The 21,918-nt window shown below is 39.2% G+C and overlaps 2 protein-coding genes across 3 annotated transcripts; one reads left to right on the top strand and one right to left on the bottom strand.

Moving 5' to 3' along the window:
* Nucleotides 1-7,711: 7,711 nt before the first annotated feature.
* On the bottom strand, nucleotides 7,712-11,020 carry LOC117234206. The gene is made up of 5 exons (XM_033495193.1): nucleotides 10,615-11,020; nucleotides 9,537-10,284; nucleotides 8,894-8,998; nucleotides 8,640-8,819; nucleotides 7,712-7,799 (listed from the first exon to the last, which is right to left on the bottom strand). The coding sequence occupies exons 1-5, from the start codon at nucleotides 10,898-10,900 to the stop codon at nucleotides 7,712-7,714; spliced, it is 1,407 nt and encodes a 468-aa protein (XP_033351084.1). The 5' UTR covers nucleotides 10,901-11,020.
* Nucleotides 11,021-16,792: 5,772 nt separating this feature from the next.
* On the top strand, nucleotides 16,793-21,909 carry LOC117234024. Of its 2 annotated transcripts, none has more exons than XM_033494842.1 (6): nucleotides 16,793-17,434; nucleotides 18,400-18,900; nucleotides 19,120-19,367; nucleotides 19,611-20,181; nucleotides 20,908-21,127; nucleotides 21,509-21,909. In XM_033494842.1, exons 2-6 carry the CDS (start codon nucleotides 18,400-18,402, stop codon nucleotides 21,676-21,678), a joined length of 1,710 nt encoding a protein of 569 aa, XP_033350733.1. In that variant the 5' UTR covers nucleotides 16,793-17,434; the 3' UTR covers nucleotides 21,679-21,909. The 2 variants fall into 2 exon arrangements, with proteins under 2 accessions (XP_033350733.1, XP_033350735.1); XM_033494844.1 differs by having other exon boundaries at nucleotides 20,913-21,127; nucleotides 21,509-21,647.
* Nucleotides 21,910-21,918: the final 9 nt, after the last annotated feature.

Below are 21,918 nucleotides of genomic sequence, written 5' to 3'. Positions count from 1 at the left end.
CAGTGGCCGGTCCGGTTTTCAAGTTCACGAACGGCGCGACGGGGCCAAACCGGAAGAGACGTCGTTGAAGCGGCGGCGCGCCGGGTTCAGAGACCTGCCAGTGAAAGTCCATCGATTCGATGAAGACGACGAAGAAGAGGAGCATCGCGTCGGTGCATGGCCGCGTAACCTCCTGTCCGTTACTGAATTTTTAAATAACACGCACTTTGCAACTCGATTTTTATGAAAATTCGCCTTGCGGATGACGAAAGATTAGATGCATTTTTAATAATCTTGATCGTTTTCGATTAATAGATTTCAGCATGCTATTAGACTGTCCGAAAAGCGTCTTCCTTTTACAGACACGTCTTCTACAACGATGCATCTTTATACAAACATGAAACCTAATTTTTTTTTTTTAAGATGTTTATTAAACCCAAGATACAATTTTAAATACATTTTGGTATTCACAATAAACAGTGAATTTTTGTAATGACGTTTTAGGCAAAAGTGCCGATACGCAACGGTACGACGTAGCCATGCTATAATATGTGTCGGCGCTTTACATTTTTCGTGTTTAATATAATTTTTGGGTTTAAGGTTTAAGTTTGGGGGAGCGGAGCTTCTATGTGATTTTGTTTTTATTTGTTTTTTTCTGTCCTGAAAACTTGGTCGCAAAATAGGACGTTTCGGTAGCTTGCTTTTTGGGTGCTAACATGAAACCTAATCTGTCGAACGTTGCGATCTTTAGTTTGATAGAACAAAATGGGTCATACGTAATTCGATAAAATAATATAAAAGAGAAAATGCTGTGCATCCATTATTGCCTTATAAAACGAAAGAAACTTCTCGAACGACCTAATGCAAAAGATCGGATTTCTTAGTTCCTTAACTTTTAATTCCACGCGTGTTGCTTCCTTTTTTTTCTCAATGACCAATTTTTAGCTTAGATATATTTCCGATGATGTTTTGACATAGAAACGTTTCGCTACAAGTCCTTTGTATTTCGACGATTTTTACAATATTTTATTTTTACAAGTATTTTGGAACGGAAAGGTTTCGTCTTGAAAATGTACCAGCAATTCTTTGTTCTTCATGCTGCAATAAAGCAAGCACAATAAATTTCTAAAAATCGTTGTTCGATCTAGAAATCTATGCGTCACTTTCACACTACAGAATATATTTTTCTACTTGTTTGCTATTTTGTAATTGCCAAAGGCAGATGCGAAACGGAGATAAGCGAAAAATTCAATGAACTACTTGTAAGCGGTCTGATCGAACATGAACTCTAATGCTAATCGGTAACACTAGCGTCATATGAAACGCGTCAGCGATATCTGATTACATCGATCCATTGGTTGAGGATCATTAGTCTCATTTGCATGTCGGTAGATTGGCATGCGGATAAACGACTATGATACACCACTAGTAGTAGTACGATGGCCAAATTCTATCAACACGGATATGCTTGTATTCAAGATTCGTAATTAAAATCTACATATTTATTCTAAAACTCATTCAATTATCGTAAAATTCTGTTTCTCAATGAATCCTTTACTATGGACAATTCGTGAACTATACAAGTGAATCCGGTTGGAATTTGCAATTAGAAATTTATGTAGACGTTATGTTTTATTAATGAACGATACTATAGTGATGTAATATAGTATTCTGAAATATAGTTATCATGAATAAGTCGAAATGTAAATGAACGTTCTTACACGTTCTCGTGTTTCCATTTTTTGTAGTATAGTAAGAGTTTTATAGAGAATCCCGGATTTTTTTCAGCCAAACTCAGGAAGAAAAAGATATTGTACGAACGTGGAACGTTTAAACTTTTACCAAAAGGTTATAATAAAAATACAGAACGAGAGAATGGCGAGGGACTTCGATTACTACGCCAATAGAACTCGAATCACGAAACACGATCGATATGATCGATCTATTCGAGAACATAAATAGTACGAAGATCGTTTCGACAATCCTATACACTTCACATATTCTCTTTTCTATTCAAATAATCCGCTCCTATAGTAACAAAGTATACTTCGACTTAAACTTCGCCCTCGGGCTAAATTTCATTTCGAGGTATCGAAAACTTGTGTCCCATTTCTGTATCCCCTGACGTCTATATTCTACGTCGTAGAAACATTCCACAGATACCACGTGCGTATAAAACGCATTATTTTTTTGTTACATAGCTGAATAATCGTCAAACCGTGGATTTTTATGGTAAATTTAAAGATACAAAAGAATACTCGTCGATGAACGATGAAACGAATCACCGTCTCGGACCTGTTCTTTTAATTATTTGCATAAAAACATGAATTTGCATAAATAACCGTAGTCTAGCAATCACCTACCAGTCTATATCATAGTCATTCGATTATATAGAATCGATCCTGAGAAACTTGGCCAGCTAACAGGTGGCTGGTGTCATTAACTGCTCTCCCTTTCGTATTTTACCGCCGTCTCTGGCTCTTGGTCATGTAAATGATTACACGGCATAGTCTCGGCAAACCGAGAATAGAACTGAGCGTGCTGCGTTTTACTTTCCTCGCCGCCCTTGAACAGCGAAAGTCGACGAATTTCCTGCATGCCGTGACTCCGGCACTGCCACGGTACGATCATTTCCATAAATGCTGCGCACATTCCGGAAGGTCGAGAAAGGTCGCAGCCGTACCTTGTCGAGCTAGAAAAACGATCGGCTACTTTCTTTTTCTCACAAAGGCAGCTTAAACGATTTACAAGCTGCCAACGACGATTCGTTTACTTTAGAAAATTTATCGAGGCACCGACATACTTTTTCGTGTGCTCTTTTTCAGAAATTATACACAGTGTACCTTTCGTACCTTATTTACCGTGTACCTTACTTGTTAGTATGTTGTGGTTGCAGGTATCGAGCCGATAAGCGGATTCACGTCCTTCGATAGAATTTCGCGTCCTCGTGCCATTAAGAACTATAGACGCGTACGATCGTGATCGTTTCCATTGTGTTGGATACGATGGACGATGGCATCGTTGGTTTTCCAATATCGCTCGGTGTCTGTTGCGCACTCGTTTTCCTTGACACACCTCGAAGATGAGCCTACGCGTCGTCATAGTTAACGACCCACGCCCGAAAGACCGCTGTTTGCAAGCGTTGAAAGATAAGCGTCACAGTTCAGAGGATGATCGTTCAGAAACCTTCCCACCAATCGGCAAAGGGTCGGCGATGGCTGTTAAGGAAGATGCCCCGTTAGCGGAGAAAGCTGGATGAAAGTGAAAGTGTCGGACGCGGGATCGAGCATCGAGCATTTTGAGAATTTTCTGGGTCGTTGACGCGCATGTAGATTGACAGTTAAAAATTCATGGACAAATTTCTTCTTTCGCAATGCGTGTATTTTGCGATCATTAAATTTTTTGCGGATTGTTACGCGTTTACGGGAAGTTTGAAAGCGCAGAAGTGTACAAATTGCACGTAACACGAATTTTCTATCTACGTTCTATTTCTTTCTATTATATTTTGGGGGATATAAAAAAATCCGTGGTTTAGCGATTAATAGCTTTAAAAACATAAATAATAGTACAAATAAATTTAGGTTTTTCGCTCTTGTCCTTATTTTTTGGGATACCCGTCTTTCGAGTTTCTTGAGACTTTTTACAAATTTCTTTGTGAGCAAAGTAAATGTTTGTTAATGTCCCTGTAGGAGGCGTTAATCTTTCTCGTTTTCCATATTCATCGACGACCGAACGTTTAATTTTCGCGCGTCAATTTAACACGTAGGACAGCCGTTTCCACTTACCATTTTGATATTGTAAAAATGGGACAGCTAATAAACACGCGGCACGGAACACCTTAACGAGCATAATGATTCTTTCATCTTTTTCAAATTGATCCGACCTTCGCAATAAGATGGAGCAAAACCCCGCAATCTCGAAAATTACACCACTTAATATAGCACCCGTAATTTCGTGTAAAGAACCTACAGTGGAAATGAAACTTAAGTAAATAACACGCCAGAGTTTCTTATACGATGATAATCATTATCGTAATTACGTATAATAATTATTAGTGAATCTGTTTCCAGTTTCTTCTATTTCATAGCATTCGAATATAGTAATCTGTCGATATTAAGATTCGTTCCAATTCTTAAGAAATGGACATTATTACCTTCTCGTAATTATTTAAAAAAAAAGGGACAATGGACGTTTTATATAAATACGTTTTCGGCCACACGTGAACAGAAATTATACGTTACGTACAAATAATACACGTAAAAAAATGATTTTAAGTTTTTAATATTTTAGATCATTTGCGACATTTACAAGCGTCTACGTAGAAGAATCGGTTCGAATAAAAGAATTGATTTCTCTCTTATAGTAAGAAACGAACAAATTGTGGCTAAATTCTCAGGCAGGTCTGACGAACACTTGTGCAAAGTTTCATCAAAATCCCTTATTAATGATTTTCTTCCGATATAAGCCATTACCCGAATCTTCCAAATTATGCGTCTTCTCAAGATTCCAGATGCACGAAATAATCCGGAAAATGCTTCATTTTCTTAAAGTATGTAGCTTGCTATTAGATCGTCCGAAAAGTTTCTTCCGTTTTATATTATTTTATCGAATTACGTACGATCCATTTTGTTCTATCAAAGTAAAGATCACAACGTTCGACAGATTAGGTTTCATGTTTGTATAAAGACACGTTGTTGTAAAACACGTGTCTGTAGAAGAAAGACACTTTCCGGACAACCTGATATATAAAATTATCGTTACCAACGAACTACCTTAAGCATTGATCTTCAAAACGGCCCATTTTCTCAACGTTCGATCTACTTAATAATACAATTTACCGATCTTTCAAATGATCCATTTGCTTGACATTCGATATTTAAGAATCAATTATCTCCGATTCTTCCAATTAGAATTTCCAAAATTTCGCCAAACAATCAAATGCTTTGTCGATAAAACGAAGAGAAAAAGGAAACGGTGAGATCCCTTTACGGACGTTGTAATCGCAAGTTTCCAGAAATCATTTTCCCGTGTCTTCTTGGCCATTCGATCGTACGAAAGTCAGTGATCTCGTTAACACAGTTCTCGCAACGATAAGAAATCGCCATAAGTATCGAGGGAATATCCGCATCCGGCGCGATCACCGGAAACTCCATGTCTGCTCGTCGGTTTTTTACCAGCTCGTCGACTCGTCGAGGATAACCTCGTCAGAAGTAGAACCGTCGATAAAAAGTGGCTCACTTTCGTTGCCATTCAAACGCGATCTTACGATCACACGAGCCACCGCAAGGCGGTGGACGACGTTCCGCGAAAGTGTGTTTATTAGGAAAGAGGCTAGGGTAATTAGAGATAAGTGCGCGTAATTGGCTGGACTTTCTTTCCACGGTTGTCCGTCCCTCGAATAAAACGTTTTACTTCTGAATCGACACGCGCTGGAATTCTGCTCTTTGTTTTATCTTTGCTCCTTGCTTTGTTGCGTATGTGGCGCGTGTGTGCCATTAATTGGGCACGATGACGATCGTGGGAAATGGAAGATCGGTTTCACTCACGTGCTGGTATTCTGTACGTCTGCTTTTGTATGGATGGTTAAGCGTCGTGGAAATATTATACGCGCGGTTGAATTTACTTCGGTGCGATCGAATATACAGGGCGGTTGGTAACTGGTGGTACAAACGGAAAGGGGGTGATTCCAGGCGAAAAAAGAAGTCGAAAATATAGAATAACAATTTTTCGTTCGAGGCTTTGTTTTCGAGAAAATCGACTTTGAATTTCCGCTCGGTACGTCTGCACTTTATCGCGTCTCACTGTAGATCGTTGTCTCGATGGAAAAATTAAAAAAAAAATTTATTCTATATTTTCGACTTCTTTTTTCGCGTAGAATCACCCCCTTTCCGCTTGTACCACCAGTTACCAACCATCCTGTATAAGAATAATTCGTCGTTTTATGAAATTTACGACGGTACAACTTACAAAGTAAAGTTATACCAATTTTCGTGTAAACGAGATCGTCGGTGTCACATTGATTAATTTAACGTCGAAGTTGGATGTTGTAACAGAGTTCGAATGAGATATGATAATTCGTTTATTCGATTAACAGAAATTCGTGTTGACTATCGAATGGATAATTAAGTGAAAGGGCGTTGATTAAAGGAAACGAAGATATGTTTTATCGTATTCAGTGAAGCAGGCTGTCATTAATCAATCGTTCAGGTAACAGTACGGTGATCCACGCTGGTCTTTCTTGCATTCCTCAAGTGAAAATGGAGAAGCAAATCGGTCGACCCAAAATTCGAGTCCCACCCGGTATTTTTCAGCCCTGGACGCGCCTCAACCGATCGATGACTTTTTCCATCGTTCGATCTTCCAGTTAACTTCTATCTAAAGCGCGATGTTTCTCAAAATTCGCTTCTCCATAAACTTCAATAATAATTTCAAATTACGAAGATTGAGAAAAAGAATTGAAAATAATAAAAAAAAAAAAAATGAGATGAACAGGATGATTTTCGTGAATTGGTTGAGGTATTGGTACTCGAGACGCGTGTGAAAGCTCGTTGCACTTGCCGATAACCCGTATCTCGTCGCAGGGACATAAATTCCGGACTCAAACTAGCGTAGAATATTGTCGACCCACTTATACACTGTGACTACTTTCACTTGCGCCGAAGAGAAGCGCACTCGCACCAACAATTCCCGAATAATCCTTTCATTCGGTCGTGGTGCCCTTGTTCGGTGAAGCTTTGGTCACTTTCATCGACGCTCGAGCAAAGAAACGTGTTATAGCTGGTGATACAAACTAATCGGAGTGTATACTAATTCGTTGTACAAATATTTCAATTTAAAATGCTGTTATAAATTGTGAGACAGATCAGTTCGATTTCGGAGTGGTTATTAATACATATTGATCGAGGATTGTTAAAATTTTTTTTTTTAATACAATTAAATATATTATCGTTAAATGATAATATTAGGTTGCCCGAAAAGTTTCTTTCCTTTTATGAGGAAATAATAGGAAACATTTTCCTTTTTATATTATTTTGTCGAATCGCGTACGATCCATTTTGTTCTATCAAAATAAAAGTCACAACGTTCGACAGATTAGGTTTCATGTTTGTACAAAGATGCATCGTTGTAAAAGACGTGTCTGTAAAAGAAAGACACTTTCCGGACAACCTAATACATTTTGTAATTGAAACACGTGAATAGAAAATTAAGAAATTGGTTTGTACACGTTGGCAAATTGACGGAGTTGAATTGAAAAGAATCGAAATATTTATAACATTGATCGAAATATTGTATGCCAAGAGTATTTTATTCTTGAAATAATCGAATGGAGATTCAGTAAGAAAAAAGTATCGAATTATTGAAAATATAAATTTGATATTCTTAGAAGCACATTGGGCAGAATAATAATTTGTTGTTCCCAATTTTTTTCTAATTATAAAAATTCACATTACACCAATAATCTCGAGGTTACGGTTATTTTCGAATGATAGAAATATTAATCGACGTATGAAGAGTCGGAATGGTAGCAGTAATTACTTAGCAGCTACTTTCTGCCAGGTTTCTACGAGTCCGTTTCTGTGTCTTATTTTTAATACGATCGCTTGGAGAAAGTTAAACATTAGCAGGTTTCAATTTTTCACCGTGAAAATTGCTCACATCCGCGATTATAATGCAGGGAATCACTGTTACCCTCGTCCGGTTCTATATCTTTCATCGCAAATTAGAGAAGAGATTAACAAAGGACGTTGGTACAATCCTTTTTCTTCACCGCCTCGAAAACATCGTGAAGCCCGCTTTCTTTCGCCATTGTTGTCGATGTTCTAACAATAAAAAAAAAATCCATCACGTCGAAGCACAACGATACGGTTAAGAATTTATAAATAATTTTCAAATTTCTAAAAATGGAATAAAAGAGAAATTTTCTCTTCTTCATATTTTAGAAATCGTTGGAAAAAGTTGGAACAGCTCTTTACAAATAAATTATCTCTTCTTCTTTTATTTATTCTTTTTTTTTTCTTTCTTTTATTCGGTACGCCAGAGAAACAAAAATTGTCTCCGAACGGATAACTCACGCGCGTTTTAAACATCGCCTTCGCTGTTCCACTTTTCTAATTGCATAGACACCATTAACTGGCTGACAAGCTATTAAAAATCCACTGATGAATCGGCTCAGAGTAAACGAACCACGTTTTGTAGAGCTAATAAAGCGATTTTTAACCTACTAAACGTTATGCGTACTATCACTTGTCGCTGCTTCTTAGTTTACAGGTTTTCAAGAATTCTACGCAAGTCTTGCAACCACGATTATAAACGAAATCGTTCGATATTTCACTAAATTCTATTTTTAATTTTCCCAACGTGAAATTGTCCCCATATTCTGTTCGCAACTTTCCAAATAATTGAAGAATTATACAGCGAACGATTTACAAGAACTCGTAGACGAATCTCACGACTAAAATTGCATTTCACGTTTTTCTATGCGTCTTGAAAACTTTCCTCTCCAATTTACTCCAAACGATTAAACAATTATCCAATCTCCGATTAATATACATAAATAACGACGTAAGTTTCACAATCACAAGTATAAAGAAAATTACTCGACCTTTGCCCAAAATTCTGTTCTTCCATTTATTCTTAATTTTTAATAATCGAACAATTACCTTGTCGCCAGGTTCCATAAAATGTTCTGCAACACGGTGGATCCAGCGTCACCGCCAGCCAAGATCATATCACAAATGGATCTTTCCTCGCAGTCGTTGAAGGGATCCGTGTATCTCGCGTGTTTATGTTCCACTGGAAGGTCAGCGACCCTCCACTTGGACAAAACGATGTTAGGCTGGCTAAAGGGTTTCGTTCGTGATTAGAATTCCAGTAGACACGTTTTTGGAGCGGAAAAAAACGAGAGTGCACTCACGTAGTGTTGTCGACCTTTACGACATTTGGAGTCAAAGCAGCTATGAGCAGACCGAGAGGCAGAATAGCGCCGATCAAATGGAAGATCTTTTTCCAGGAGGACACTCTGCGAAGAGAATCTCGTGAGCGAATAACATCTTTGAAGTATTGGGTTGGCAACTAAGCGATTGCGGATTTTGTCATTACCACCTAATGACACTTGGCTGCCAACCCAATAATAAAGCAGCTATTTTTATGTATTCAGGAATTTTGGTATTGTTGCAAGGACTGAGAGGAGAACGATAATTTAGGCGTCGCAAAACTGGCAGACCAAGAAAGGTACAAGTGTACTTTTTCTCGTGAAAAAGATATCCGCTGGAAACGATACAGTTCTCGAGGTATCGTTGCTTTTAATTTTACTTTGAAAATTATCGACGCTCGTTCATCTTAACGTGACCATTAGTATTTAGAAAATTTTCATCGCGACGAACATTGATTCGCTCTTTGTAAACGATATGAATGAAGTTGTGAGATGTCTAAATTATTTTTGGCTGTTGCAGTGGAAAATCGCGATTTAAAAGAGAACACGGATCCAGAGGAGAAGTAGCAAATTGGAAGATATTTTCAAAAGCGAAGGAAAAGTGGAAAGTCGACGGAACGCTCACCTTTTCTTAACAGGATAAGACGGACGTTCGTCGTTGATAAAATCAACCTGATGATATCCACGGTGTGGCTGATAGATAGGATAAGGATATTTCCTAGTTGTGAGAAACGACGACTCTTGGACATAGACCACCCCGTTACTCGGCTTCCTGAACAACTCGAAATTTTTCAGATTTGACTGTTGCTGATTCTGATGATCGTAAAATCCAGTATAATGTGACATCTTTAAAGGATCAGCGTTCAGTTCCGGTTTTGAAAAGCTTCCCTCGTGTTTCTCACTTTCAGCCTGAAATTTTGACGGTTTTCCCCAAACGGTGGACGTTTGCTGTTCGAAAACAGGCTTCTCTAAATTCTGGAAGATTTGTTGGTCCGTGGAATCGTACTGCGCCCCCATATTTTCCGTAACCGAATGAGAGAACTGTTGATGGAAAGCTTGATCCTTCGAAGAGTCGTCGTATTCGACTCTGACAGCGTCCAACCCATCGTCTTGAAATTTGACGTAACCATTCTGCGTCGTCCCATCTTTCTTACTCTCTTCAGTTGGTGCAACGACAGTTTCGAATAAATTCTGGTAAGAATTCCCTTGATTACCAGCCTGAAGAGTTTGCAGAGTCTTCGCCGTAGGCTGGAAGACTATTTGAAAATCTTTTAAATGTTGGTGATACGAGGCAGGATCCACTCCATTGTCGAAGTTGAAATGATGAACAGCGTTGAAGGGAACATTACTGATTCTCGATTCCTTAATTTCACCTATGTAGAAAAATTGTTAAGCGTAGTATCGAATGGTTCATTGAATATTAGAATTACGAATATAGCGACAGATAAGTTTCCATTTGTTGCAATAAGAACAAAGTGGAAATATAAAGATAGGAGGATTAAAGATGGGTCGAAGATCTCACACGCATGACGCTCGATTATCTCAATCAAATTTACACGTGTCCGCCATACATCCTAATTCACACGCGCAACAATCTATACTCACTTGCTATCGATAAACATCCGTTCGATTCACTATCGTTTCGCACGAATCTTTCGCTCAAACTCTCTGTTCTGCATTCACTCAAAATTACGATACCACACCTAGATGTACACTGGGTCTGAATTCTCTGGAAATGTTTTTCCTGGCATTGATGGACAGTGTCAGCTTCTGGTAGGTCTGTACAGTTGTGGCGGACTCTGTGGTCGTCGCGGATTCCAACGAAAATTGGTCTTCGGTGGAGGACTCCTCGACGAATTCTTCCACTGGCTTCACCGCCTCGTTTGGAGTTAGGCTGCTCGATCTTGCGTGATCTTTGGCGCGGACTGAGCTTGCGAATAGCAACAAGATGAGGAATAACAGTTTCGTCGTAATAACCTGCCGGTCCATTCTGCGTTGGCGTATTTCGTAGAACGAAAAATGGTGGATGTGTTTAAGATGTTCTACGGCGGTGTGTCTGTTGCACTAAACAGGATCTTCGGCGATTCGGCGTCTTTAACACGCGAGAAACTAGAGTCGACGTGTTCTCTAAAAAGCGTGAAGGTGAAATTCGTCTCTTAATCATCAGCCTTACTCCAATTGCCGTTGACAAAGTGCTCGTTTAGTTCCAGCTGAGGCGTGGGCGAAGGGGACGCTACAGAAAGATTTCGACAACGTATTCTCGCAACACTTTGGCGTCTAAAATTAATTGTACAGAAGGTTTCATTTATAGTACGAATTCTGGTAGCCTGTTGTCCTAAGACACAGGCCATCCGGTATGTTCCCATTCGCTCAAGTTCGTCAACTCGTATCAGAACAAACAGAAAAACGTTTCACTCTATCATTGCACCGTTTGCCGAACGATTTATCGAACGTACTGTATTATTCCCGAGTCACCCTATACGTAAGATATACAAAGCTACATCTTTGTTAAATTATCACGTCGTTAACATCGAAATACACCATTTATTATTAACGACGGGGTAAATTATTTTAAGCGTACAAATTTTTCTTATCGTTTCTATCAACTTTTGACTATTTGGATTTCTATCAAATCATTACCATCGCGTATGATACGAATATTACAAATATCTTGTAATTTCTACATACAGGGTGGTGCGGTAACCACGATATTTCAAACACCAGATAATTTAGCAAGGGAAGTGTTTCGAACGACAGTTAATCGATAAAAGGAAAACCTAAACTCCTTGTATCGACATTTGTAGTGGCTTGAAAACTCGCTGACTTTTGGTTCAAAACATTTCACGTTGAAATCGAGAAAGAAAATGAAGAATCGTAGCGACCGACTCGCCGGCCACCCGGTATATTTTCAAACTTTATCTCAATTCGTTTCATCTACTAAATATTATAATAAGTACTCTACTTTGTATACTTCATTTATACTTTCGTATGTCACGTTGCGTTTCTATATCTTCGAATTGCTCGAATGGATTCATCAAAATCCGCAGTCTGTTCGCAAAGGATAACCATAAGCGTTCGAGTATTTTCGCGAGCCTGTGTAAACAAGTTCATCGGCGGTAGTTTCTAGGCGATCAGATAATTACGATTGTCAGCAGCTTGTCTTCTCTCTGCTTAATACTTGTTTTCATTATCGGTACGTTAACATCTTGGCGAGGTCGGAACGAAAGTGGCCGGAAAAATAAGGAAGAAAGAACGACCGCGAAAGGGGATAGCCTAGATGTCGGGACGATATTCACGCATCGACAACCAGTTTCCATGGAAAGTACACTTGAGAATAACGAAAGGTTTTTAACGCGAGAAGTCACGAAACTCATAGAATAGACCCACGTAACCGACCACGTTATATCGGATTTCTCGGATGGATTCTGGGACACTTTTCACGCTGGCCGCATATAAAACCTGCAATGAAAGAAATAATCGTTTAACGCGTTTCCCAGCTACACTTTTCCCTGGTTTCACCGTTGCTCGCTCGTTAAGTCGTGGAAATTGCAACGATTAACGATGTATCTCGACATTTTCACGTTCAATTAGGCAATCTTTTCAGATGCTACAACTTTGCCTATATGTCGACCTTGTGTTCGTAGTTTCGTAGGATTATCGGCTTATTGGATTGTACACGTGTGAAATTTTCTAACGATTCTATACGTGGCTATAGCTTACGATTACGACGGTTCTATCGGGCTATAAAAGTCGTTCGTAAGTGGATTTAACATTTTCAAGTCGTCTTAACTTTCAGACGCTAAAACTCCCGAGTTTCGAGTATTATTCGTTTTATTATACTCGTAGTATATTATACTGGCAGTGAAACGTAGCTATAAGAGAGCTGGTGATTTTAGTAGGTTAGAAGATTCATCCAGAGATGGATGTGGAATTTTCAACATCTCCGATTTTATCCCTACCGCGATAGAATGAAATTTTCAGAAATTTCGATCTCCTGTGACTCTTCTATCGAAATATTCATAAATATAAGTTCCCTTAATTAATAAATAAAGTAAATAAAATAAGTAAATATTCAAGCGAATAAATTTGAGCGATTCGATCATGAAATAATAAAAGTAATTCGTGATGTTCGCGAATGAGACGAAGAGGTTCGAAGATAAGTGTCGTAACCAGGCAAAGGAAGTCGATCGGTAAAACAAATGGATCGTTAAGGAAGAAACCGACCAGCTGGTTGGATTTCTACGGATGAGGCGTAAAATAGGAAGGAAAAATGTTTTATTACACGGCTTCACGGAATCTGAGCAAAGAGCGGAAAGGGGTGAAAAGACTTTCTAAGGCGAGTTTTATCAGCGAGCGGCGAGAGTCTGGCCTTGTTTCAAACAGAGGTCAAGTCGTGCCCAGGAACTGGTTAAAGCAGATGTTAGATACACGATAAACCTGTACAATACCAATCCTATGCACGACTTCTTCGTGTCCGAATAGTCATCGTGACTGTCGCCTTTTAATTAACATTCGTCTGAAACTTTCGTTCCGTTTTCTTTCAAAGATCAATTACGCTTCGCAGTTTATATATAGGTGTAACTTAATCTTTTAAATTACGAGCATAAATCTATTACGATATACGATAAGAAATATTTATAAATGATCGGGATTATTGTGGTAAAGTGGAAGCTCTAAGAACTTGTCATTTCGTTCGTCGATATCTTATTGCCACGTCTTATATTCGATTTATATATTTAAGAATTTTTTGCCATTTTAAAACATCGTTCCATCGTCATTAAAAATTATTCTAATTTATTCTATTTACATTTACAAAATTACTTGACATACTTTATACGAGCACATTTATTTACCGGCTTGACCAACATTGATTCACGTTCGCCAATTTCTAATTACTCTGATCAAAAGATATCGTAATTAATAGGTTAAACCATTCTTTATTAAGGAATCTCATTTTTCCGTAAATTAGGCTCAAATAATAATCGCAACTTGTGTTTAACTATCCTCCGTTTAACGGTAGAGAAACTAGAGAATTAATTTTGATCTATTAACAATTCGTAAAAGATTATTATTTTCGCTAGCAGATATGAACATTCGCGAGTCTTTGGTTTTAAAGGGAAACGAGACCTTTTTGTATTCTATTTAAAATAGTATCAGATAAATTGTTTTCAAACGATAAAAACAGCTAGAGTACTCGAGAAAAATGTTAGAAAAAGGGAACTGTGAGTTTCTAGCGTCGATTGATAATTTCTCAAGAATTTCAATCGACAATTTTTCCAGATCAATCGCAAAACGTCACAAATGTTTCATTTACAAAACTTGGTCACTTTTTCATTTTTACCATATCAAAATTCTCTTCGTTTTCGCTATTTTTGTTCGTGACGTAGTTCCTTCGATGTTTCTCGTAATTCTAGAAAAATCCGTCGGTTTATTAAAAAAACACAGGACACGCGACACACGAGTCACGAGTTTCTGCACACGATATCCCCTTCCGTTTGGATCGGCCGACAACGAAAGTAGACGATCCCTGCACTTGACAGTCGTCTGTTCTCTCCTTTTTCCAATGCGCGTCCTGCTGCTCGTTTTCGCGGTTATCTACGCCGGAGAACGACCCAATTCCGGTTTCGAGTAGGCCAAGCGACCGCACCGTCAGACCGGAATCGGAAGGGAAAAATCCTGGCTCGTTGCGCGTCCATCGGAAGTCCAGTGGAATCGAACGATCTTCGTCTTCGGCACAATACAAAGATTCTTCGAGTTTCTATCAAATCTTTCGGAGCGTTTCGAAAACTGTTGGAGTTTCTATAAAAAGCATGGAAAATTGCCAACAGCTTAAAGTCGAAGTTTCAGTATCTTTCATAGAATAAAGTTCCTAATATCAAATTCAAACTTTTGATCTTCTCGCATTTTTCCTTCTTCTATTGTATTTCGTATCTTGTATCTTCCATCGTGTCTTCCATTCGCATTTCCACGTCGCTTTGTATCTTCCGAAAATCGACGTCGAGTCGATGATCTAAGGTTTCACGTCCGACCAACGAAGAAAAATCAATTTACCGTTTATCGATCCTATGGAATTTGTTGAAATTCGTAGCGACGCTATAGGAAAATATTTCTAATAAAAATATCTGTAACAAAAAGAGGAAGAAAAGATGGTTCGCAAAATATAAGTGTTTGATGGACCGAGAACGAAGCAGGTAAGAAATTCTCGAAGAGAATCCTGCAGAATCATTGACCTGACCTAAGAAATTCCTGTTGGAAGAAAGAAATTAACGGGAGGTTTGTGGGTCGAGGATGCAAAAATGTGAAAATCCGAGCACGTGGTACGGAAACTGCTCGTAAAACGGAAAACGTTAGAGACGTTTCACTGGCGGAGCAAGGTGGAAGAATTTCATGGTGTGACAAGAGATAAAAAAGGGGAAAAACTCACGGGGTTTCTGTGCCGAGAAAGCGCAAAAACAGCGAAACGATCGACTCCCTCTGACTATAAAACAGCAAGGAATTGGTGATTTATCGAGCATGAACATCGTCATGCTCGTTCCTCTACTCCTTTTTCCCTGTGTCCTTAATCGATGAACGAATTCCATATGGCAAGACGACGAAATTCGTCTGTGAAACAATAGCAAGGGACTTTTATCGACGTTAGCCATCTTTTCCCTCTAATAACGTAACCATCGAAGACGCCACTATCAAAGTGGAAGAACCACCGAATATATTGAAACTATTTTCATTGTCAATCGATTCGCTTTTTAATATCGGAGTTTAATTCTCTGGTTAAAAGGATTCGTCTTGTGCCGCTGTATTTATTAGAAATCCTCGTGAAAGGATTCTCATTATTAGAATCTAATTTTACTATCGGAAAGAACACAATTCTCATTCTCATCTTCATCGTTCTCAGCTGTCGATGATCTACGAATTTCTTAACGTTAGGAGCTATTGGCTTGGCAACTAAGTGACTGCGGATTTTGTCATTAGGTGGTATTGATAAAATCCGCAATCACTTAGTTGCCAACCCAATAGGTTTAGAGTGGAAGGATTATTTTTGCTATCAATTTTGTTAGAAATTTCTTCGAAAATCGATATTATGAGTTTAATTTTCTTTTCAATTTGAAGGATCGTTCCGGAGAGTGGCCATTTTCGTTGGAACTTCGTTGATCAAGGCCTTCTTCAACGTCGTCGATACTTTTATGGTCTGGAGGAAGCTCGATAGCGAGTGTCAGTGCGAAGGAACCGGTTTTTAAAGATCCTCGGTCAACAAAACGCATTTACCGGCAAGATATCTATGAATCGACAAGAATTGTTCATTGAGAAAAATGGAGAACTCCGCCAGCGTGAACGGCTGACATTCCGAATCATAACCAGAAAAACCACCGTGCAAAGTAGCCGTTGATTGTCCACGCTGGAAACAATTAGTGCGTGACGAACCCTGGCTTGCTCGCTGGATTCTATTCGCACCTTGAAGTCAACAAGAGCCGAGGAAACGGACTGCATGGTTCTGCTCCTTAAACTCCTCAGAAACTTACGAGAAACCTAACGCTCCACGTTTTACGATATCCGTTTAAAAGTATGGAAAATTGAAAATTAACGAGAACTGGAAAGCATCGGCGAGTTGAAAATTCATTCAAAATTCCAGAAAGAGAAACGTATTAAACCATCGTCATGCACAGGCGTCTGCCAAGTAGTTTCGGATATTGTGGCCGTTTCTTTCGTTATAGCGTGTCTATGCGATAACTAAACAGCGAATATTTATTCCTACGAAGACAATTAAAAAGATGAAGCGTAGATAGAATCTGTTTTGTCCACGAAATACTCCAACGACCACTATATACGTCGGGTGGTACTGATAACCGCGTTGTCACGATCCTGGTTTTATCAGTGGAAAGAGGACAAGCGCCGTTGGAAGATGGTAATTCCGATGAAGGAAAAGTAGTGTACGAGGAACGGTCAGCCTAAAAAAGTTATTACGCCGATGATAGGCAACTTGAAAACGTCACCAAACGTAATTTATCGATGAGATGTAAAGCAACGAAAGATAGAAAAAAGAAAAGCTACAAGTCGAAACTGTACGAGATGAAGATCTGTGTCAGTTAGCTCGCCAAATCCTCGCGTAGATGCCCAACTGACAATTATCAGCAGCTAGAAGAACAGAGATACGAGATGAGGAGAAGAATGGTGGACGCGACCGACACGTCCGTTCTCCAGGTGACCAAGCGTACGGAGCGTGGACGAGCTTGTTGCAGCACGTGGTTGCACGAGCGAGACGCAAAATGGACCAGGTGTTCAGGAAGTGGGGACCTGGATTAAAAGCAAACGAGGGCAACGTCTCCGCGACAGAACCATCTCGGACCTTGAACAGTGGAGGTCGACGCGCGGTTCAGCTACCTTTCGGTTCACGTTGCTTACTTCGTGGTTTTCTAACGGGTTCCTGGCTGCCCTTGGTTCCAACCGATCCTACGATCGTTCGTTGGTTCGCTGCAGCCGAAAGTCGCTGCCAGGATTGCAGAACTTGGACGAAGACCATCGAAAACGGTTAGTGTCGCGACGTGATTTACTTTTCGTTCTCTATCTTTCATCTTTTTCTTTTTTGTTTGTTATTTTTCGTAGCTTTCGAGCAGATCGGTATTTTTTAGGGATGGTCCTTTTCGCGATACATTTTTTTTTTTAAGTAGGATGGTCTTTGGTCTGTTTTTTTTTTTTTTTAATGTAATGCTTCTCTTTGTTTGCAATGCAACGACGAATGTTTCATGGACCACTCTCGTTTATCTGTAATGGCACGATCGATGATTTTTGGTCTTATCTTCTTGCGACGAATGTTCTATGATAGTTAGCATGGCTCTTCTTATTTGTCATAAGTTAGTTCTTACGTATTTCGTGTTTTTAGAAATGTTTTAACTATTTATCAACCGTTACTCTCAAACTATATTTTCGTACAGAAAAAGTTATCTTCAAACCACTCTACTGGTAGTTTCAAAGTGTCCCGCGAAAGAACTTCCAATTAACAAAGAATTTATTTACAGGTTTAATACTCCTAACGTATTTTCCCGCTATTTACCAAATTTCTTACTTGATATTCAATTTTTGGAAAGGTACTCATTTGGTTCCACAGGATACAACCAACATCCCTATTAATTAAATGAAAAATCCTAAGAAATTTCTGAAAATATCTCTTCCAATGGAAATAAATAAAGAGTGACGTTGTCCCCGAACACCTCGTATACAAAAATTCCCAATGTCTTACTTCCACAAAATACATTCTTTCCACTCCTCAAAGGATCCCAATAAACCCCCTAATACGCCTCCTCTAATAACTCCAAACTAAAAATCGTTCCTTTTTTCCTTAAAATATTTTCCACCATGAAAGATAAATAACCAACCTAATCCGTATTAGAGAAAACCCATTTATCTCCTTGTCTATCAGTCACGAACAGATCGATATCCGCAGAAAACGTTTCTAAACCAAAAGCGTGTACATTCTCCTCGTCTTATCCTTGCAGATGGCAGCGAGAGGAGCGATCTGCCTGCTGCTGCTGGTGACATTGACCCTGAGGGGCTCGCAGTGCAGCGCGAGATACGTCGCGAAAGTGAAGACAAACGCATCAGAGCTCTTCAGGACGAGGGGGGAAAGTCTGAGGGTACTCGACGGACCGATCGCGGTCACGCGAAGTCCATTGCACCAGGAGGCAAAGTCTGTCTTTCAGAACAGCAACCAAAGGATGATCAAGGACTTCCCCAGGAGCGAGGACGAGTCGATTAACGGATTTGAGACGTCCACCTTCAATCCGGACGTGTTGAACAAGTTCCTGGAGGAGTACGCGAGTAAGATCAAGAGCAGCACGGACAAGTATCAAAGATATCCGTTCAGGATCGTGAAACCTGCCGAAGCTCTGTCCCTTGAGGTGGATGATCAAACTACTACACAGTCGACTAATACGAGTTACGATCAAAATATTAAGGACGAGGAGGATACTATAAATTCTACGTCCACTGAAGACGGGGTAAGATAATTGTTTAAGGGTTGATTAAGTTAATGACGAAGGGTGTAATATTGTGTCATAACAAAAAAAAAAAAAGAAAATCTGGAGAATGAGTAGATGATACATTCATATTTTAGTGTTGCAATTTTCTATAATCTGAATTTTTCTTGCTTATGAGAGACGAAGATCGTAATCGCTTACAGGCTTTTTAACCGATTGTTCTGTAATTGACGGTTTCAGTTAAGCGCGACGTTGAACGATACCTTGAAGAGGAACAAGTATTACGGAGCGAATTCGCACGAAGATAGAAATGGTTGGGTTACCTTGGAGGCAATACCATGGTCGAAAAGCAAAATTTCTAAATGGCAAGCGACTCCAAGTACGCAGCGGCCCTGGCCGGAAGTGAAACCATGGGACAAACCGAGCATTGGGAAACCTTGGGCCTCGGATTACTCTGTCAGGCCAATCTACGAGAACAATAAGCCATGGTAAATTTGCCTGCGATTTTGCACTGAAGTCGTTCATTTTCTATTCTCTACATTGTCATCCTAATTGAAGTAAATACCAGACCATCCGTTGAAAGGCTAAATCAGCTTCGTCAGAAATGATAAACATATATTTTCTATTTAACAAGGGATTTAACAAGCCAGAAAAGATATTTCATATTATATAGAATCGAATAACATGTTCATTTTCTCAAAGCAATTTATACCATCACGTTCGAATTGCAGGTATGAAAAGCCAAAACCAACTTGGCCAGAGAACACCAACGAGAAACCATGGCAAAAGCCTACAACTCGTCCTGCTTACTATACCGAAAAGCCTGAAGAAACTCAGGCTCAAAAGTGGCCCCCTGAGAGGCCGTCTTGGAACAATTATTCTGACCGTCCAAATAGCGACATAATTACCGACAATCGTCCAGCCAATTTCCCAAGTAACTGGAACAGACCTCAACCAACGAAACCGAGTTATCAATATTTGGATAGATACGCTGATAAAAACCAAGGAGAGGAGAGTAACGATTGGCATGATTTTCCAACGAGATTCGACGATCGTCTGCGGCCTCCCACGGAGAGACCAGGATTCTCTCAGTATCAATATGTAAACAATCATCCACAGAGCTATCCCGGAAACGGGGATGGGCAATGGGTATTGCTGTCGACGAACAGAGGCTACTCCAAGTCCAGACAAAGGTCGATGAAGATAGATTCGATAGGTCAAGTACAGAACGTTACTAAGAGCGTGGATAGAAATGAGGGAGAACCTGATCCAGCGATCGCCGTGGTCACGTCGAAGAGACAGGTTAGGCTAGATGATCAAAGAAGTTTCTGTAATATACTTGGAAAAACGTTTGAGAAAATTTGAGCATAGGAAAGATTCTTTGGATGTTTCTCGTTAAAATTAAGTATTACCCCTTGCTTGCAACTTTTATAAATTATCGATTGACAAAATGACAATTATAACTGTTTTCTTGATTCTTTCGTGTGTGTCCTAGAAGAGGGATGAAACAGAGTTACAGAGTCGACTAAAAGTCACCTATAATGATAATTGCAATATAATAACTCGCAGAAGGAGGAAAGAGCAATTCTTTCATTTTTGCGTCGTAACTCGCGATTCGTAACACGTTTATTAGTACGTGAGCCAGGCTTGCGTAAACGAAAAATCATTTGCGTGTTTGCGAAACGTAGCTGAGTAATCCCCGAAATTAAATCCCATGGACGAATCAAGGTTTCATTAGTAAAAACGAGAAATGAAGAAAATAGGATTATTCTACCTAAAATATAGTAGAAGCAAAAAGGAGAATTTTGGAGAAGAGAATATATTAGAACAAAATTCTGTCGTCATTTTTTCTTTACAATCGAAGACCCAAAGGCATGGGTGAAAAACATGATAGATCTTTTATATTTCCATATCTTATAGGAGGGCAATTTTGAAATTCTACACGTCATATATATATATCGCATTGTCTTCGGTTTTGTAATATTTAGCGGAAACTGGCAGTCGCTTGATGAAATATCGTTTACCTAGGTCAGGTTGACGGTGTTACCGTCGATCAACGGCACAAATACGACAACATCGCACGGAGGTCTTCTGGAAGTGGAAAAGACCTTCAAGAGCGTGGACCAGAGCCGAAGAGAGTACGAAATGGAGAGGCAAACGGTACCGATGATTCTAAGGAAGAGACCTATCAGAAACACGTTAGGAAATCAAGCATCTAGCTCTGCTGTCTTGGCTGCTGTCGGTGCTGGTAAGTTTGTCATTTGTTACTAATTTATCTAACTACTTTAGAGAAGTAGAACATAGGAATTGTCTGTAGGAAATAGAATTAATGTGATAACATAGCAACAATAGTATTGTGCATTTAGAAGCGATTATTTAAAGTAACAGAAGGATCAAAATTCTTGAAGAGACGCAGAGAAACATTGTTATTTATCGTGTTCCTTACATAGAGAAAATTCACGAATTGTGAACTTGAGATTTTAAAGTTCGTAGAATTTAAGCGAAAGAACTGACGATTTAGAAGTTTAGAAGTTAAACGTTAGGAAAATAACGAGAAGATCAAAAACTAAGATCAGAAGCTAAGATTTAAGGGAATTGATTTCGTTGGAGTAAATTTGCTCCTCTGCAGGAATATTACCGGCAACGATGGCGATGATGATACCCATGTTTCTTGGCCGACGAAAGAGGGACCTAATGACTTCCGGATCGAGGCTCCTCGATGAGGATGATTCAGTGACGAATATTCGCGATCTCAATCCCACGAACGAACATCGAGTCCGTGGAACGAGACTACGATAGGTAAACCAATCTAGAGAAATAAACTCTCTGACAATTCGTGGGAATAGGAATGAGAATAGAAGATATAAATAAGAGAATTTAGCAAGAAAAAGAATTTAGAAAAAATAGAACAGACTTCGGATAGAAAATATAAAAAGTAAATTAACATACTAGAGTTTAAGAAAATGTACATGATAGATCTATACACATAATTTTAAGTATCTATTCCGTAAGTGCTTTACTTTTTATTTGTACGTTCTC

Source organism: Bombus vosnesenskii, unplaced genomic scaffold (genome assembly GCF_011952255.1).
Source record: "Bombus vosnesenskii isolate JDL3184/JDL3185 unplaced genomic scaffold, Bvos_JDL3184-5_v1.1 scf7180000013302, whole genome shotgun sequence".
NCBI classification, from domain to species: domain Eukaryota; kingdom Metazoa; phylum Arthropoda; class Insecta; order Hymenoptera; family Apidae; genus Bombus; species Bombus vosnesenskii.
Note: the sequence above shows the minus strand (reverse complement) of the source record. Positions and strands in the feature narration are given on the sequence as shown.

Excerpts from the sequence above, each read along its gene's own strand:
- LOC117234206 (XM_033495193.1), bottom strand. The coding sequence starts at position 10,900 with ATGGACCGGCAGGTTATTACGACGAAACTGTTATTCCTCATCTTGTTG. Across the intron at positions 10,285-10,614 it reads CAGACCCAGTGTACATCTAG|GTGAAATTAAGGAATCGAGA; the intron begins GTGTGGTATCGT and ends TTTTCTACATAG. Across the intron at positions 8,820-8,893 it reads GTAAAGGTCGACAACACTAC|CCAGCCTAACATCGTTTTGT; the intron begins GTGAGTGCACTC and ends GAAACCCTTTAG.
- LOC117234024 (XM_033494842.1), top strand. The coding sequence starts at position 18,400 with ATGGCAGCGAGAGGAGCGATCTGCCTGCTGCTGCTGGTGACATTGACC. Across the intron at positions 18,901-19,119 it reads CTACGTCCACTGAAGACGGG|TTAAGCGCGACGTTGAACGA; the intron begins GTAAGATAATTG and ends TGACGGTTTCAG. Across the intron at positions 19,368-19,610 it reads TACGAGAACAATAAGCCATG|GTATGAAAAGCCAAAACCAA; the intron begins GTAAATTTGCCT and ends TTCGAATTGCAG.